At 49.1% G+C, this 19,939-nt stretch overlaps 1 protein-coding gene across 1 annotated transcript in view; it reads left to right on the top strand.

Moving 5' to 3' along the window:
- The first annotated feature begins 4,164 nt into the window (after positions 1-4,164).
- The window catches only part of LOC103587613 (chromosome unknown open reading frame, human C16orf96), a 34,423-nt gene continuing 18,648 nt past the window's right edge, over positions 4,165-19,939 (top strand). Inside the window, exons 1-5 of the mRNA XM_008569128.1 lie at positions 4,165-4,584; positions 15,015-15,119; positions 16,404-16,484; positions 16,793-16,879; positions 17,010-18,219. Of these exons, the coding sequence (XP_008567350.1) occupies positions 4,165-4,584; positions 15,015-15,119; positions 16,404-16,484; positions 16,793-16,879; positions 17,010-18,219 (1,903 nt within the window). The remainder of the gene's footprint in view (positions 4,585-15,014; positions 15,120-16,403; positions 16,485-16,792; positions 16,880-17,009; positions 18,220-19,939) is intronic.

The following is a 19,939-nucleotide window of genomic DNA, read 5'->3' on the forward strand; positions in this document are numbered from 1 at the left end:
GGGAAGCTGCTCGCCCGAGCACCAAGGTGGCTACATACTCTTGACAGAGGACGTCACTCAGGCATCAGGGCCCTGGCTTCTGTCCCGCTCAGTGTTGCTCTCATTCATCATCGACCCATTTATTTCTTCTTTAAGCAAATACTCGTCAAGTGCTCACAAAGCCTTGTAGGATCCAGCCCTGGTCTACCTGCCCAGCCTCATCTCCTGGTCCTTTGCCACTGACCTTCTTTCTGTTCCTGACCACACCCAGCTCACTCCCACCTCAGAGCCTTTGCACTTGCTGTACCTGGTGCCTGGAATGCTCTTCCCATGGCTCTTCAAGTCACTGGTTTGTTCAGTTCTCAGCTCCACCTGCTCATGGAGGTGTCATAGATCTTCCCTGACAATTGTATTAGATATCTATTGCCATGTCACAAATGACCCCCAAACATAGCAGCTGAAAATAACGAACATTTATTATCTCACGTGGTTTCCAAGGATTAAGAATTCAAAAGTGGCTTAGCTGGGTAGTTCTGGCTCATGAGGGTCTCTCATGAGGTTGCAGTTAAGAAGTCAGCTGGGATTGGATTCATCTGAAGTCTTGACTGGGGCTGGATCCATTCCATGGGCCATTCAGTGGCTGTTGGCCTCAGGTCCTCACCACATGGAACTGTCTATAAAGCTTCTCAAGTGTCATCAAGACAAGGCAGATGGCTGTCCCCAAAGCAAATGATCTGAAAGAGCAAGAAAATGATCAAGAAGGAAGCCACAGTGTTTTTTAGAACCTAACCTCTGAAGGGTCATACCATCATGTCCACCATATTCCTTTGGTGACACAGACCACCATGGTACAGTGTGGGAAGAGACTATACAAGAGCATGAATCCCAGGCGGTTTCTTTGTGGGTCATCTTAGAGGCTGGCTACCATGACAATCCTTCCTGAATGAATGCCCATTCTCCACTCACATTTTGTCCTGTTTGACTATATGCATAACTTCTATCGCTACCTGAAGTTATTTTATTTCTTGTAAAATAAGTGTCTGTCTCCCCCACTAGCCTGCAAGCTCTGTGAGTTCAGAGACCTCATCAGACTTGCTCACTGTGGCCTCTTCTGCACTTAAGAGCAGCACCTGGAACAGAGTAGCTGCTCAATAAATGTTAGTTGAAGGAAAGAATGAAGAATGAGTGTCAGGAACAGTGCTACGTGCTGGGAAATAAATCAGCATCTCTGTAGTCAGCTGGCAGCTGTCTCGAAGACCTGAGGACAGGTTAGCTCTTTAAGGTGACTTTCTACCCTTTGCACTGTGGCATGCTGGGTTGATTTAGTAGCTTCACTTTCATAGATCCACAGGGGAACACACACTGGGGGCGGGGAGCTGCCAGCACTGACTGGGACATTTCCTTGCCTAACACCTCCCTGCCCTGCCCTGCCTGCCCTGGAGAGCTGCACTGTAGCATATCAGTCATTATACCTATTTTCCCAGCTTTGCCACTCAACACACTCTGTGCCCTTGGGTGAGTGACTTAACCTCTTAGTTGACTCATCTATAAAACAAGGACAATAATAGCACCTGCCTCACAGGTCTGTTGTAAGGATTCAACATGTGATTGTGAATGGAAAGCCCTTAGCCCTGAATGTCAGGAAACCATTTGCATCGTCCTCTGGGAGACTTGGAGACTCCAGGCAGGTACTGTTTGGAGTGGTTTATTCCTCCTCAGTGTCCTGTGGCTCAGGCTGTGGGAGGGTGGGTTCCTTCTCCGCTGTGCCAGACAGAGTGCACAGTCATAAGTCACAAATGTCAATTCTGCAGAAAAGAAATCTACTGAGAGAGTGTTGGGTAGCCCGGAGTAGCTATTGCGAGGGCTGGAGGAGCCAGCTTGGGGCCTTCGAAGACAACACCCTGGTACTAACTCTTGGACCCTGGTGCTCCCAAGCCTGTCTTAGCTTCCTGTTGCTGCTGTAACAGGTTACCATAGACTTACTGGCTCAAAACAACACGTATTTATTATCTTATGGTTCTATAGGTCAGAAGTCTCGCTGGGCTAAAATCAAGGTGTTGGCAGGTCTGTGGTCTTCCTGGAGTCTCTGGGGGAGAGTCTGTTTCCTTGTCTTTTCCAGTTTCTAGAGGCCACCAGTATTCAAAGCCAGCAGCATCAAGTCAATCTCTCTCTCTCTCTCTCTCTCTCTCTCTGTGCTTCCATAGTCATATTTCCTTTTCTGACTCTTTTAAGCACCATTGTGATTACATTGGGGTCACCTGGATAATCCAGGACACTCTTCCCATCTCAAGACCCTTAATTACACCTGTAAAGTCCCTTTTGCTATGTAAGGTAACATATTCACAGGTTCCAGGGATTAGGACATCGACATCTTTAGGGCTGTCATTCTGCCTACCACCCACCCTATCTCCATCCCCACCTCTACCCCTGGCCATCAGAAACAGATGGATCCAGGTCCAGTATCTGTGTTTTGTGTCAACAGTTCCCATTCAAAGTCCTACATGGGGGTCTCTGATTGGCCAAACTGGGGTCACCTGCCCATGTCCATGCCCTGGCTTCAGAGGAAGCTGGGGAAATTAGTAACTGACACTCTGCATCCCACCAAGACACCTAAAGTGGCGGCTTCCCCAGACACATGGATGGTTTCAGATGCTGGGCAACCTCAAAATGTAAAAAAGAGCCATTACGTCCACTTACCCAGCCTGGCCCCAAATGACCATGAATTTCTTAAAATTCTTTCACAAGGCTGCTGGGCAGCCCCTTGGTCTGGCCCTGTGCTTACCTATCCGACCTGTTACTACGCTAAACTAGTTGTAATTCCCACTTATCTTCCCTTTCCCACCTGGAGAACTCTTGTGTATGGCTCCATGATAACACAGCTGCACAGTCCTGGGTCTACAGTCCCAAATCCAGATAGCTCACACCACTGGAAGGTGTTTCCTAAGTTTTCAGGATCCATCTTCCCCAGCCAGGACCCCTAGGGGCCCACCTTTGGTTGAACACATTTGGGCTTATTGGCTCACTGCAGCAAAGGAGAATACGCACCATGGGTCTTCCAATCACCCCCTTCTCACCCCATCAGGGAGGGAAGGATCCCACAGCCTCCGCAGTATGAGATGGCCAGACACACAACACCCCACACTGGACAAGTGAGAGCAACATAGTCTATTAGTTGTACACATGCATAAACCCAAAGCAGACAGGTTGTCCACGGTCCAGTCTCCTCTCAGCTCTCTTGTGTGGAAGCCAGGTAAGAATAGCCCTCAGCTGATGGAATCCATGAGTGGGGCTCCTGTGTGTGCCAGGAATGTGGGATCGCAGTGCTGGGCAGGCCAGGACTTGGGGCTCTGGGTGTTAAGATGAAGACTTTCCCTGCAAACTTCCCCAGGAGATCAGGACAAGCATGCTGCAGCTCTCTTGTCCCAGAACTGACCATAGCAGGGCCCCATGTGGCCTCCCGGTCCTGCAGCAGCTGGCTCATGGCTGTGTGCTTAAGACTTTTAAAGCAGGGTTGAGACCCTGCTTGGGAGCACTGGGGTCATGGTAAGCCACAATGCAGGATTCAGCGAGGGCATCATCACTGGTCCCCCCACCCCCAGCATGCCAGGGACGTGCCAGACTCTGAATGTTCGATGCCCTTCTCACCTTCTCAGCTCTGCCCCGCCAGAAACTGGAACACCTGTGGATGCATTTGGCATGTTCAGAAACCAGCTTAGTTCTCCAGATTCGTTTCTTGACATCCTCTTTTCTTGAAACCTGGGCCTTCCTAACTACAAGAAATCTGCTTCTATTCTGATTCTAGAGCCTTCTGAGGAGCGAGCTGCCTCTCTATCACATCCCTATATACTTTCTGGAGAGGGTCATCAGTCTGACATAATCGAAGGGCTTGAGAGAAAGGCTGTCACTCACTATGCAAACATTCGTCAAGTGTTAATTGAGCACCTACACCGGGAGAGGCTCGCCCGGGAGCACTGCCCACTCCAGGCTCTCGGAACATTCTTTGGTGTCTTAGCGACCAGAAACTCTGATCTGCGCTCCAGCAAGGACAGAGGCCATTCCTCCCTGACCACTGTGACTCACCACCTCCACAAGCCTCTGAGGACCTGTCCGTGTAGCTCTCAGGACCCCTGAAAGCCACCACAAGGACTTCCAAAACCTCATCCCTGTCGATCCGTCCCCAGCAGAATGAGCTTCTCTCTCACGTTCACCGAGCTGGTCAACATCGCTGTACCGCAGTGCGGGGTGGTGAACTTCAAGGCCCTGCACCTGCTACTACACGGCATCCTGGAGCACATCCACATGGCCGAGCTCAAGAAGGTGCTCTCAGGGGACGAGGACTTCCTGCAGACCTCACAGGTGGTGTTTGTGCCCAGGGAAGGAGATGCCCAGCCCATCCTCAACCCCATGAAGAGGCTCGGCAATGTCTTTGACCAAGTGGTGCACCGCATCGACAGGATGGAGAACCAGCTGGCTGTGCTGCAGGACCTGCCATCCACCTCCCAGCTGCTGCAGGATAGCAAGGGCACTGGCCAGCCCGCCCGGGACCTGTGGCATCTGATCAAGCTCCAGAAGATGGTGGAGGGTCACGAAGAAGCCACAGCAAAGGTAAGCCCCCAGCCTCCAGAAGCTTCCTTTGTGCTCCTTCCAGGCTATCCCCTTATGTACAAGGGGAAGAACAGGGCTTCAGAGTCAGGCAGAAACAAAACCCCAAACTTGTGTCCTTTATCACATATTGAAGAAAAAAAAAAAGACACAAAAGGCCACCTATTGTTTGATTCCATTTATATGAAATGTCCAGAATAGGCAAATCCACAGAGACAGAAAGCAGATTGATGGTTTCCAGGGGCTGGGGGAGGGGAGTCGGGGAGTATTATGTAGTGGGTGTGGGGTTTCCTTTTGGGGTGATAAAAATGTTTTGGAACTAGATAGAGGTGGTGTTTGAGCAACATCGTCAATGTACTAAATGCCACTGGATTGTTCACTTTAAAGTGGCTTATTGTATATTATGTGACTCTCACCTCAATAAGAAAAAATTTATTGGGGACCTACCATGGCAGAGGCGCCATGGTGGTCATAGCCAACAGGAGTTCATGGCCTGCAGGAGAGAGAGAAAGCAGGTAATAAAAATCTGCAGGAACTAGCCATGTGAGCAGGGGAAGGAGCGTTATTGCTATTTCATTGGTGAGAAGGCTGACACTCAAAAATGCTCATTAGGGGCTGGCCAGTTAGCTCAGTTGGTTAAAGCATGGTGCTGATATCAGCAAGGTCAAGTGTTCTATCCTTGTACCGGCCAGCCACCAAAAAAAAAAAGAAAAAGAAATACTCATTAATTTGCTGAGGTTCCAACAGCCGGTGACAGGTGGAGCTGGGAGTTGAGCCGAGGTGGCTGACTCGTGCCCCACCTTGGACTGCCGGGCTCGCCTGCCTCCCTGACTAGCGTGTAGTTAGTGCTCAATAAGTAGTGGCCCAAAATGGAATAAGAAAGGGAAAATAACAAGTGTGGGTGAGGACGTGGAGAAATGTGACCCCTCACGCACTGCTGGCAGGAGTGCAAAATGGTGCAGCCACCCTGGAAAACAGCCTGGCAGCTCCCCAGTGGTTAAACGTAGAGTCACCATATGACCCAGCCATTCCACTCCTGGGTATGTGCCCAAAAGAATGGAAAACTGGTGTTTAAACAAAAAACTGTACATGAACGTTCATAGCAGCATTATTTGCAGTAGCCAAAAAGTGGAAACACCCCATGTGTACATCAACTGAGGGCATTTCTATAAAACCCCAGTGCACCCTTTTGAGATGCATGCTTTGGGGCAACTCACTTGGCCTCAGTTACTTTGTCTGTAAAATGGAGATCATGGTAACACTGCCTCACTCAGCTGTCATGTGGGATAAATGAGGTAAAGGGTCATTGATGCCTGGGGAGGCCTAAGTAAATATTAATTGCTATTATTAATTAAACTGTTGTATTAGTTTCCTGTTGCTGCTGTAACAAATTAACACAAGCTTAGTGGCTTCAAAGAACGTGAATTTATTATCTTACAGTGCCGGAGGTCAGAAATCCCAGTCTCACTGGGCTAAGGTCAAGTATAGACAGGGCTGTGTTCCTTTTGGAGGCTCTAGGGGACAATTTATTTCCTTGCCTCCCGCTTCTAGAAGCTGCCTGCATTTCTTGGCTCATCTTCAAAGCCGGCAGCTTCTTTCCTCTCTGACTTTCGTCTGGGCTCCCATTTCTCTCTGATTCTGACCTTCCCACCTCCCTTTTATAAGGACCTCCTGATTACATTGGGCCCACCCAGATAATCCAGGATAACGTCCCCATCGCAAGATCCTTCATTTAATCACATCTGCAGAGTCCTCTTTGCCATGTAATGTGACATATTCACAGATTCCAGGGATTAGGAGGTAGAAATCTTTATGGATCCTGATTCAGCCCCCCATACCTTTTAAACACCTGCTATGTGCTAGGCTCTGGGCCAGGTCTTCCAGTGGAAGGGAGAGGGTGTCCTTGCCCCTGGGCACTAGGTTTGGCAGAGAGTAATTGCCTTATACCCTGGGAAACATGGAGAGGCAAGATCAAGTTTGGGCTAAAGAGGGAGATATGGGGTTCACCAGGGCTGGGCTCAGGGGCTGGGGCGGGGTCAGGACTGAGATTGCGGCCAGGTCCCCTTGGCCATCTGCATGGCCGAATGTTTAAGGGAGGGAAGGAAGGTTTCTGTGGGGCAGTTTTCCAGAGCAACCCACGCTGGCTTCCCCTTTCTGCCACAGTCTGGTGCCCCTGCCGATCCCTTATGGGTAAACACTCGTGGGGTCCTTGCCTATTGTGAACTCCAAAAGAATTACAATGGCTGGGCAGTCGAGAATACAGCAGAAAGGAACTTGATGTGGGCTGCACAAGCCAGGAGCAAGGTTGATTTCATGACCTAAAATAAACCAAGCTCCCCACCAGACAAGAGTTACAATCTTTTAAGGGGTCTAGCTATAGAACTCATACATATTCAACGAGGGCTGGGTTACCGCTGTACATAGTCAAGCGGGGATGAGCACGCATGCGCGGCAGGCATCGTGTATGTTACATGCGACCCATGTCCTCTTGGGGGTGGAGATTTAAGCATTAAAATGAAGAGAGATTGGCTCTGTGTCGTCAAAAGGTGAAATTAGGGTCAAAGTTGAGACTTGCGCACAAATTCTCTGGTTTGGCCCAAACCGGTCAGGACTAACTGGGAGTGTGGCTGTTATCTCCTGGAGACTGTTTTGCCCAATCAGCACAGTTGAATGAAAGGGAGGAAAGGGGAAAAGATGTATTAGAGAGAGGAAGGAATGAAGGGTAGCTCTTGATCAAAAAGGAGTGGGGGTCTGTAGCGCTCAGAATTGTCACCAGCCAGGCTGGGTCCAATGGAAGGCAGCCCTCCCGCTCAGAGTCGGTTCCAGGGACCCCGGAAAGGTGCCTTCTCATCCACTGTGTTCTTCAAAGCATTTCGATTCAGCAAAGAGCCGGAGGTTCATGTTTCAGAGCTTTTTGAAACACTTTTTTATGAAGTGTAACGTACATACGGAAAAGCACATACAGCTCCTTGACTTTCCACAAAGTGTACACACCCATGTAACCCACGTAACTAGCAAACGGATTGAGAAAGAGCCCATTCCCAGCTTATCAAGAGCCCCCCCACCCCTTCCAGGCACCCCTTCCTAATCACTACCTTTGTTAGGGATTTTTTTTTTTTTTTAAAACGGGGAATTAGACATTGTCCCTTGTTCTTAGGGAAGTTAAGGTCTGGAAAGGGGGTCAGGGTTGAGCCGTGGAAAAAACACGGGGTTCTGGCCTTGACGTGCCTTATCCTACCAGGTGGCCTCACCTCTCCAAGCCTCAGCTTTCCATCCTGTCAGATGGGCACACCATCTACCTGGATGCCACTCAGGGTGGCTTCAAGGATTAAGTGAGAGGCTGTGGAGGGAGATTGTACTCTGTAGGTGCCGCCAGCCCTGGCTCCCAAATCTCTATTTCCACTCAGCTCCAGATGCACATCCGAACCTCCGGCTGGATATCTGCCAGGGCTGGACAACTGGCCCCGTGCCACCCTGCGTCTCTGGTTTCATCTGAATAATGGGAGGCAGAGGGTTAGCTTTCTAGGGTCTGGTGTGATGGGGGGTCAGGTGGTGATGGAACATCAGACTTGGCCATTTATCATCTAGAGGAGGCATGTCCCAGATCCTCTTTGAGCCAGACTGTGCCCATTGGGGTGTCTGGCTGTGCCTCTCTGGCAGTCAGGGTCATTTCCAAGGTATCCTAGGTTAGCACTCTCCCTTTTTAAATTGAGGGGAAATTCACATAACATAAAATGAACCATTTAAAAGAACAATTCAGTAGCATTTAATACATTGAGAATGTTGTGCAGCCACCAGCTCTATCTAGTCCTAAATCATTTCCATCACCCCAAAAGGAAACCCCATACTCCCCAGTTACTACCCCTCCCCCCAACCCCCGACAACCACTAATCTGCTTTCTGTCTCTACAGCTTTGCCTATTCTGGACATTTCATATAAATGGGATCATATGTATGTAGCTTTCTGCGTCTGGCTTCTTTCACCAAGTATAATGTCCTCAAGGTCCATCAAGGTTGTAGCATGTCTCAGTGTCTCATTCCTTTTCATATCTGCATCATATTCCATGGTGTGGATCAACCGCATTTCCTTTATCAATACACCTGCTGGTGGGCATTTGGATTGAGACTCTTTTAAAACAAAGATAGCGTGATTTTTTTTTTTTTTTCCTTTTTTTGTCTTTTTTCGTGTCCGGCAACGGATCGCAACCCTCAGTGTCGCGCCCGTACCGGACCAGGACCGGCAACGGGATCGCAACCCTCGGTGTCACGCCCGCACCTCGCTCAGCCAGTGAGTGGGAACCGGTCTGCATGTGGGATCCGAACCCTCGGCGGGAGCGCCACCGCACTCCCAAGCGGCACACTGCAGCAGTGCGCCACCGGGCCGGCCCAGATAGCGTGATATTTGAAGGGTGCTGGGGTCTCTCACTGGAGCCAGGGAGGAACTGAATGGCCAGGCTTCGATGGGGTGGAAGTCAAGGCCCAGCAGGAAAGTCATGGGATCTCCTGCAGTCTAGAAGACAGCCCTTCATGCCTCTCAGCTTCCACTTGCCAGTCTCTGGGTCTTTGGGTTACAATTTTTGGGTGAGAGAATGGGAAGGCCATCTGACCCCCCTGGCCCAATCAGCCATGGCCAGGGAGGCAGGGTCATGTCTAAGAATTATCGCTACTGGGGCCACCCCGGCAAGTCTCAGAAGAGGACCCCAGAGCACCCCAGAAGATATCGACTACACCAGGGCACTGAGGTGGGAAGACTTTGGTGCAGGTATATGTGGAGGTGATTGAGAAAATAGACAAAGCTGGCCGGAACACAGGCCAGAGTCTGCAGCAGCGTCTCTGCCCGGCCTGACTTGCTTGGGCTTCATACCCCCACATCTCTTCACTGTCCCCTCCCCTTGCTTCACCCTCGCTTGAAACTCACTCCCTCCCCAGGGAAATAATTATTGGCACAGCCACCAAGCACTGAGCGCTCACAAGTTCCAGGTGAGCTAAATGCTTCCTTTGCCTCTGCTGGGTGCTGTTATCATCCCTAGTTTACGGAGGAGGAAGCAGAGGCACAGAGAGGTTAAGTAACCCACTCGAGGTCAGAGTTAGAAAATGGGGAAGTCAGCGGATACCTGGGCAGAGCGGGCAGGTGGACACCTGGGTCTGTGGGCATCGAGCTTGCCTGGCCACTTACGGAATGGAGAGGGTGGGGCATGATAATGACTGATAATGGTTTCCTCTTCTCAGGGTTGTTGTGAGAACAAAAACCAGATGAGACACAGAGGATCACAAATTGTATGATTCCACTTACACGAAATGTCCAGTACAGGCAAATCCGTAGAAACAGAAAGCAGATTAGTGGTTGCCAGGGGCTGGGGGAGGGGAGATGGGGATGCTAATGGAGACAGGATTTCCTTTTAGGGGAGTATAATGTCTCAGAACTAGATGGTGGTGATGGTTATACTACCTTCTGTATGTACTAAATGCCATCAAATTGTACATGTTAATATTATGTGTATTTTACCGCAAAAAAGGCAGAGATTGGCAGAATTGATTTAAAAAATCAAACTTGATCCAACTATATGCTGTAGAGAGAGATACACTTTAGATTCAAAGACACAAATAGGTTGAATGTGAAAGGATAAAAAACTATTCCACACAGGCAATACCCAGAGGGGAAGAGGAGCGGCCGTGATAATATCAGACAAGGTAGACTTTAAGATAGAAATTGCTGCACGGGGCGGCGGAGGGCCCTGCAGGCAAGACAGGTTGACTCAAGTGTCTGGCGTGCCAGCCCCTCAGAGGAAGGTACCCCCCCGGCCTATCCTGATGGATGAAGGCTTGGAGAATGTACCCCATGCAGTTAAACAGGGCGGCCCACTCGGCTCATGAAAGGGGCTCATGGATGAGATCAGACCTGGCCGTGCAGCCCTAAGAGGACTGTTTGTGCAGCTCAGGAATGTCCCCACCGTGAAAGAATGCTAATGCCTTGTCCCAGCCTGAGTGAAGTTGCCTGGGGTTACTACAATGCTTCATTGAAGGAGGTTGACATGGTAGCTGGTTCTAGAACGTGCACGCTGCTTAGCTAAGTGGACTGAGGCAATGCTGGGGTCCCCTAGTCTGTTCCCCCTCTGCCCCCTTTCTCTGGGCTGGCCGGGTTAGAGTCCTCTACTGCCCTTCTGGGGCACTTCTCAAGGGGCACAGGCCAGGGGTGGGAAAACAGAAACTGCCAGTCCCAGCACTCACCCCCAACACTGTAAATGCTGCTTGGGAAACTAGGGCTGACGCCAAGCTTCTTCCCCTTGGCTGATTTTGAAGAATCCACAGACGTGGCCCAAGGCTGGTGCCATTGGTCAGCACACAGCCAGATTTTGGGGGGCTTATGCAGCACAATAAGTTGTTATTAAGCAGGGTCACACTGCAGGGTCTCAGTCTCAGTACTGTCGATATTTCAGGCAGGATAATTCTTTGTGCTTCCCACAACTGCCGGGACATTAGCTCCACATAGGGAGCCTTTCCAGGATTGCATATTCCCTGGATTCAGGATCTTGGAGGCACCCTTGAACTTGTGTGTGCATTGTAGGAACTTTGGTTTTTCTTTTGCGGCTAGCTGGTATAGGGATCCAAACCCTTGACCTCGGTGTTACAAGACTGTGGTCTAACCACTTGGTTAACCAGCCAACCCTGTGGGCACTTTTTTTTTTTTCCTTTTTGTCTTTTTTGACTGACCGGCAACGGGATCGCAACCCCCGGGTGCTGCGCCCGCACCGCGCTCAGCCGGTGAGTGGGAACCGGTCTCCACATGGGATCCGAACCCTCAGCGGAAGCGCCCCCGCACTCCCAAGCGCCACACTCTACCGAGTGTGCCACCGGACCGGCCCCCTGTGGGCACTTTTTTTTTTTTTTTCCTTTTTGTCTTTTTTGACTGACCGGCAACGGGATCGCAACCCCCGGGTGCTGCGCCCGCACCGCGCTCAGCCAGTGAGTGGGAACCGGTCTCCACATGGGATCCGAACCCTCAGCGGAAGCGCCACCGCACTCCCAAGCGCCACACTCTACCGAGTGTGCCACCGGGCCGGCCCCCTGTGGGCACTTTGAACGTTGAATGTTGAACTTTCTAGAACACAATGTTGAGCAGCATCCATGACCTCTACCCAATGGATACCAGGAGCACCCTCTAGCGGTGACAACTAAAAATGTCTCCAGGCAGTGCCAAGTGCCCATGGCTGGGTGGGGATGGGGGTGGGGGTGGGGGTGGGGCAAAATCACCCACAGTTGAGAACTGCTGGGTTAGAAAACCTGGGCTCCCCCAATGGTCATTGAGTCCTGACTGCAACCTCCTGCAGGTCACCCAGCCACCCAGTGTTTCGCAAGCCTGCCTGTACACCAGCTCTCCATAGGGAGCCTTTCTAGAATTGCCAGGCCATACCCGGACCCCCAGATTCAGGATCTCCATGCTGCCCTCTAATTTGTGTTTTGGAGAGCTGCTTTTGGGAGTCCCTGTCTGTCTTGTTGAGGCCTCGGTTTTCTCATCTGTAATGATAACCCCTGGCAGCCAGCATCCCAGGAGAAAATGAAGAATGATGTCACCTATTTGTTATTAAGATTGTTCTGTCTAACCCTGTTTCCATAAAGTTGTGGGTCCTAGTCTTTGGGGATTTTAACAACCTGTTGTTGCTTTTTTGATTTCGAAACTGCCAACAACTACAACCAAAAAAAACACCTGCTGTGTGTTGCACAAATTAAAATAATTTTACATTTAAATTGGTTTTTGAGTATTTCATAACATTGCCTAAAGATGTTGAAGACACTTTGGGATTTTAGAGTATCAAGGCTGAAGTTTTGCAATAACAGTAATGAATGCTCCAATCATTGCTGTCCCCTTCCCAGCATGCTGTGACATGTTTTGCACTCCTCCTTTCTCTGGGAGGGAAGTTTTAACATTCCCATTTTCCAAAGCCCCAGTTGTGGCAACGTGGACCAACCCAGCTGATTGCCCTAAGTGGTCTTTGCTTCGGAACCACTTATTGGGCCCCTTAAGGCCTGTGTAATCACTGGGCCCTAGCCTAGCCCCGCATTCTTGAAGCCCTCTTCAGAGAGAGAGTGAGAGAGCAAGTTTGGACAAGCCTGGCTTTGAGTGCCTGCACTGCACTGCCACGTGCACATGGTCACACGCATGTACTCAGCTTCTGAGAAAGGCAGCTTTCTGGGACTTGCCTTGGACTCAGCTCCATGCAATCCCTGAATATAGCCTGAGAGCCCTGAGCAGAGAAAAGACCTTCTCCCAGGGCTCCCTCTGCTGTTCCTTTGTCTCTAAGACAGGAGTCCAGGGTGTGTCCTCGGGCCTGTGACAGAGCAGGCTGGGTCTGTGGTGAGAATCCTTTCACTGTGCATATCACGGGAGAACAGAACCCCATACTAGAAAATAATCCTTTCTTCTCTCATGTGCAGTCCTTGTCCAGGGAGCAGCCTGTAAGGTTCTGCCATCTTTTCTGGGCCTTGCCCTGCGCTTACCTGAGTTGGGGTGGGGATGGCTCCTGCTCAGGATATCTGTTTCCTAGGTTGCCCCCAGGGAGACAAGAGGAAAGAGGAAGTACCAGTGGATAGGTGGGGTCCGGACATTGCCAATTTCTCTGAAAAGTAGTTTCTATCTACAGCAGATGAGGACTTGTAAAACCCACTCCATAGTACCGTTATCACTCCCAACAAGATTAAAAGTAAGGCCTGACAGTACAGTAGACAGTGTTGAAATTTCCCCCAATGGTTTCTAAAACAAAAATGCTATTTTTTACAGCTTTATTGAGATATATTTCACATACCAGAAAATGTATCTATTAAAGGTGTACAGTTCAGTGATTACAGTATATTAACAGACTCATGCAACTTTTATCACAATCTAAATTTAGGACATTTTCCCAAGGTCCAGGGTTCAATCCCTGAACTGGCCAATTGTAAACAACAAGAATAGCAAACTCATAAATTTAGGACATTTTCAACAGCCCAAAAATAAACTCCTTAACCATGAGCAGTCACTCTCTATTTCTGCCCCCACTTTTTCATTTTATCATAATGTATGTATTTATGGAGTACAATATGATATTGGGGTCCATTTATATAGTATGCAGTAATCATATCATAGTATTTAGCTCACCCATTTGTCACTTTAAATTCTGCCATTGTTGAGAGGGGTGTTCTATAGATATCTGTTATGTCTAGTTGGTTTATAGTGTTGTTCAAGTCTTCTGCTTCTTTGCTAATCTTCTATTTAGTTATTCTATTCATTACTGAAAATGGGGTATTGAAATCTCCAACTATTCTTGTTTAATTGTGGGTTTCTCCTTTCAGTTCTGTCCATTTTTCCTTCATGTACTTTGTTGTTAAGTACATATATGCTTATAATTATTATATCTTCCTGGTAGATTGACTCTCTTATCATTATATATGTCCCTGTCTGGTCTTGTCTTAAAGTCTATATTGTCTGTTATTAGAATAGCTATTCTAGCTCTCTCATTTTTTTTTTTTTTTTTACTAAAAGGTGACCGGTAAGGGGATCTTAACCCTTGACTTGGTGCTGTCAGCACCACGCTCACCCAGTGAGCAAACCGGCCATCCCTATATGGGATCTGAACCCATGGCCTTGGTGTTTTCAGCACCGCACTCTACCGAGTGAGCCACGGGCCGGCCCTCTAGCTCTCTTTTGATTCCCAATTGCATAGTATATCTTTTTCTATCCTTTTACTTTCAGCCTGTTTGTGTCTTTGAATCTAAAATGTATCTCTTACAAATATCATGTAGTTGGATGTTTAATCCACTTACATTTAGTGTAATTATAGATAAGGACTGGCTTCTGCCACTTTGCTATTTGTTATTTTTGTTAACTTAATGTCTAACTATGCACTAGACCCTTTATGTACATTGTCACATTTTTATCATACCCATTTTATGGTTGAGGAATCTAAAACCTAGAAAGATGCAGTAACAGCCCCAGTCAGTGGTGGAGCTGAGATATGGGCCCAGCATTGCAGCCATCAGCTCATGCCTGGAAGTTTCCTCACTGGTCCCCTGATTTCCCACTTGCTCTCCCAGAGCCAAACTTCACATGCAGCCAGAGGAATCCTTTAAAAATGTAAATCCAGTTGTATCTCCCCTACATATCCTGGCTGACATGCATCTCACAGGGAAGGGCATGAGATGCTTCATGATGAGTAACTCCTGGTTACTGAATACATTCAAACACAGAGTTGCCTCTTTGCCACCCAGGCTGCCTGGAGCTCAGAGCACTGTTGACTTTAGTCTCATTTTCTGACCTCTGTGTACACTCCAGCCCAGGTCTTGGGAGAGCTATAAGCACCCCTTGGACCATGGCTATCTTCACAGAGCTTCTGCAAGTTACTTGCCTTCTCTCCTAGCTACACCCAACTTCATGTTTTCCCCTCCTCTCCCCATCTTCAGTCCATGAAGATCCTGCAGGATTTGCTCACTGAGATTTATGCACTCAAGGTCACCATTGAAACCCTCAGGAAGGATGTGGACACGCTGAAGGACCTGTTTGAAAAGGTAGTCCCTCCCTAGCCTTCTCCATGCTAGCTATGCTGCTCAGACTTCTGGTGATGGGGCAATAGGACAACCTAAAAGCTTGTTTTCAGTCAAAGAATGAAGCCATAAGGGTAGGAGAAGGGGGGCCAACATGGCCCAGCCCCTTGGCCTGTCCCACCAAGCTCTCTATAGCCCCTCCATGCTCCTTACCCCACTGTGTTAGGATACCAGTTGTAAGTGACAGAAACCCAGTTCATCCTGGCTGAGGCAAAATAAGGGAATTATTTACTGAAAAGTCCAGATACGCCTTCAGGTACAGCCAGATCTAGGTGCTCACATAACATCAACAATTCTTAGTGATGTTTTCCTCTGTGTTGGCTTCATTCTCAGGCAAGTACTCCCCAAGTCTTGGCAACTCCAGGCTTACCAACTTAGCAGAAAGAGAATACCTCTTCCTTTTCTAGAAAGCTCTATCCACACTGAAATGTGAAATAAAGCTAGCACAGGCATACATACTAGCTATTTATGTAGCCACAAGCCATCAGCCTAAGCGAGTTCTAACTCACTCTCATGATGTAGAAGGATACAGAATCCCTGAAGCATGCAGCACCTGCCCCCAGTCTACACCTGGTGAATCAGAGCTGGGGTCAGAAGCCAGGTCTCCACAACTCAAGCCAGTGTTGTGGCTGAGGTTTAACAACTTGCCCTACACAAGGTGATTTAATGTATCACTGCAATTTGTAAGTCAGTGTGTGCATTTGATGGCAGTGGCAGATGTGAGATCTTCATTCTTGGGCTGGCTAGCTTCCATCTGAGCAGAAAGGGTACTGCCAGGCAGCTGCATCACTAAATACCAAAAAGGACCTCTTGAGGGGCCAGCCCGTGGCTCACTTGAGAGATAGTGGTGCTGACAACACCAGGTCAAGGTTAAGATCTCCTTACCGTCATCTTTAAAACAACAACAACAACAACAAAAAAAAAACCCCAAAACCAAAAAGGACCTTTTGGACAAATCTGTTTGAGAAACAATATCTCTTTGGCCCATCTCTTGGAGATTCTCAGTATGCTTTTGCCCATCAAGGCTCTGAGTTCTGCAGGGCAGAAACCTGTTGAATGCTTTTTAGCCCATCATTTCCCAAACTTACTTGCTCATGGAACCCTTTCCTACCCTTTTCCCACTCCCTGGCAAACACTGGCTTTGGAATCCATTCTTCCTTCTCAAGCTCTCAGTCACCTAGAGTGGTGGGAAAGCATGGGCAGGACCAGAGCCTGCACCCCCAGCCCACGGACAGGTTCATTTGACAGATGCCACCAGAAACAATGGGTACCTTCAGTGAAGACCTGAAAGTGCAGAACCAGAAGACAAGGGCTTTGCAGAGGGAAGTGGTGAGAGCCGTGGGCTATCCTCCCTCCAGTCCCCTACCCCTTGCGTCCTGGTGCTGGGGGTGGGGAGGGGTGAGGAGAACACAGTCTGGAAATGTTCCTCTGCAAGTGTGGGGGGCAGTGTGGAGCCCCCCAAGAGTGGGTGTGAGGGGCGGCATGGACATGGAGCCCCCCAAAGAAGGGTATGGGAGGATGGCATGGGGGGCAGCCCCCGGGGTGGGTGTGTGGGGGGGCATCGTGGATGGGAGCCCCCCCTGAGGGCATTGTGCCTTCCAGATTCACACCCTGCTTTTGCCAACTCCACCTTTCAGACTTCTCTGCAGAACAAGATTCAAACCATTCCCCAAACTGACGACATGGTGCTCTGGAGCGACCTCCACGAGGCCATCTTCAGCTCGGTGAGCAGCAGGGGGCCCAGGAAGTCGGCGGAGATGGGAGCGGGCAGGTGACTGAGAGTGGGGAGGTGGGTGGGAAGCCAGCCCAGCCCCTCAGCCCCTTCTTCTGCAGGAAGGTGCTTCTCTAGAGCAGGAACTGGCCAATCTGTGGCAGACCACGGAGCAGCTCCCAGATGCAACATTTGAACAGGCCGAACACTTTGAAACTGTTCGTCCTGTCCATGACATGGAACCCACACAAGGCCCAACGCTCCTGCAGACCATCTGGCATTCTGAGGTCCCCGGTCTCCTACCAGAGGAGGAGCATGCCCACACAAATGCACTTGGCAGTGCTGAGGGGCCAGGCCAGCCTCAGGCCCTCAAGACTGGTCCTGCACCTGCACCTGGGCCCAGGCTTGTGCCTGGACCTGCACCTGTGCCAGGGCTGGAGTCCGAGCTCCCGCCTGCACTGGGGCCTGGGCTGGGGCCCAGTGTGACACCTGGATTCATGCCAGCACCTTGGACTGCACCTGGACCTGGGCTCGCCCCAGGTGCTCAGCCCCCACCACCTGGAGTCTGGCCTATTCCCAGAGGCTGGCGTGGGGCTGGTACTTGGCCTTTTGGGGGCTCCAGGCCATCACGTCTCCTGCAGCCCACTCAGCCCCCACCCTCCAGTGCCCCACCATCAGCCAGGGAGTTCGGCTCAGCCTGGCATCGTCTACTGCGGCCACTCCAGCCTCACCAGGCAGAGAATAACGTGCTCCCAACTGTTGAAGAGAAGGAGGATGAATATAATGCCCAATACCTGGGAGTTGTTCAGGATGGAACCCCCAAAGATGGGACCTCTGAAGAAGCACGCCCTAAAGGTCCCCAGTCTGCCATTCAGCGGTTGAGAACCACTGCGGTCATTGCTGCCTCTGCAGCTGCAGCCTACAGAGCTGCAGCAAACTCAGCAGCCCAGGCAGCCAGGCCCGCTGCCAACTGGGTCAAGGATGCCCCTGCCACCAAACTGGCCACCATCGCAACAAGTGTGGCCAGATCCGGGCCTTTAGGGGTCTTTGCAGATGTTCTAGGCGCAGGCACTACCCGTGGGGCCATAGACCCCATGGTCTTCAGCGATGAGAACCAGGAGCTGGAAAACTATGAAATCATCTCTCCCCCATACTCTGCCCATGACTTTACTTCCAATACAGCCCTAAGCCAGGCCATAATGGCTGCCAAGCAGGCCATGACCCCTGAAGACAAGAAGAAAGCTGTCAAGTATTCCATGAGCCATGTGGCCCAGATACCTATTAGACACGACTCCCTGAAAGAAGAATTTGCCCAGCTGTCATCCAACCTGCAGCAGCAATTGACTTATCTAGGTAGGCTTGGGCTGGCCCTGGTAGGGGAAGAAGGGGCTCAGGCCCTCCATGAGGACTTCGAGAAGCACCTCCTCTCCTTCATTTGACTCCCCCAACAGAATCTACATTCAACCATTAGCCATTCATTCCTTTGGCTGAAGCATTAGCTTCTTATTAGTCTATTCTTTTTAATAAATGTAGAGGGAGGTCTTATCTTAGGGGTGAGAAGCCATAGGGGTCTAAATTTGGCACTTAAGGAAGAAAATTACATGTCAAAATTACTCATAAAGACCCCTATTATAGCCCACAAAAACAGTACTGCACAGTGATTTGATAAGTCCAGTTTGGACAGTGTTTGACAGCACTGAACAGACCCTAGATGAAGTGGTCAGCTTGGGATTAGAAGCAACTGCCAGGCAAAAATACATATCCTTAAAGACCCCAGTGGCAGACCAGTAGATTTATTCCCCCATTTTTTTCGGTGGCTGGCCAGTACAGGGATCAAACTCTGGACCTCGGTGTTATCAGCACCACGCTCTAACCCACGGAGCTAACCGGCCAGCCCTATGCCCCCATTTCATGCCCGTGCCTGGCACACTCACTGCGGGGAATGAAGAGCTGAGTGGTTTATGCTAGCAGTTCCCAACCTTGAGCTCATGTCGGTGTTCCTTGTTAAAGCGGACTGCTGGGCCCCACCCCTGGAGTTTCTGACTCAGTCTGTCTGGATGGGGCCCAAGAATTTGTGTTTTTAACCAGTTCCCCAGAGATGCTGATGCTGATGCTGCGGACCCAGGAAACCCACTTTGAGATCCACTGCCCTACACTCTTGAATCATTATCTCGTTTTTTCAAGCTCTGACAAGTATAACAGTTGAATTAACCTAAGTCAAACCAAACCCTTATGTGGCACTACCCTGATGGGCAATGCTATCCCATAAAGCTTGGAGAAAAAATAGAGCAGAACATCACATAGCTAAAAAGAATCATATCAATGAGTACTGGTACACAGCTAAGATTATGGGAGCAATGAATTTAAATTTAAAACATAAAGCAATAATAGCCCAAATTCCGCTTCTGACCAGATGCCACTTTTATTAAGAAAACTAAAGATAGATTGTAAAGCTTATCTTGGCTGCGATTTTTCATACATTTCTAACTGTGTCATTTACATTGTTTTTGACCTCAAAATTGAATATAGGCTACTTTTTCCCCACCTCCTCCTTTTTTTTTTTTTTTTGGTTAAAGTTCTCTTTATCTTGCAGTGGGATAATATGAGGATACTTCAAAAAATTTGTGGAAAAATGGAATTAAAAGATATGCAAATCCTGCTGTGTACTTTTTGAAGTACCCTTATATACTTCATATACCTTCGTAAATAAGGAGCTTCGTAGTTTTCTCGGGTCACTTCTGGTGTGGGAAGGGATGGTAAATTCTGGAGGGGTTTTCTTAGGCCTTTGCCGTCTAATATGGTCACCACAAGTCACATCTGGCTATCGAGCTCTTGAAATGTGGCAAGTTCAAATTCAGATGTGCTCTATGTGTGAATACACACCAGATATTGAAGGCTTAATATGAAAAGAAGGATATAAAAAATCACGTGAAAAATTTTTTGATGACATATTAAAGTGATACTATTTTGGATATACTGGGTTAAATAAGATATTTTATTCAAATTAATTTCACCTGCTTCTTTTTAGATTTCTTAAAAATGTGGCTACTAGAAAATCTAAAATGAGGGCTGG

This window comes from Galeopterus variegatus, unplaced genomic scaffold, assembly GCF_000696425.1.
Source record: "Galeopterus variegatus unplaced genomic scaffold, G_variegatus-3.0.2 Scaffold466, whole genome shotgun sequence".
Taxonomy (NCBI): domain Eukaryota; kingdom Metazoa; phylum Chordata; class Mammalia; order Dermoptera; family Cynocephalidae; genus Galeopterus; species Galeopterus variegatus.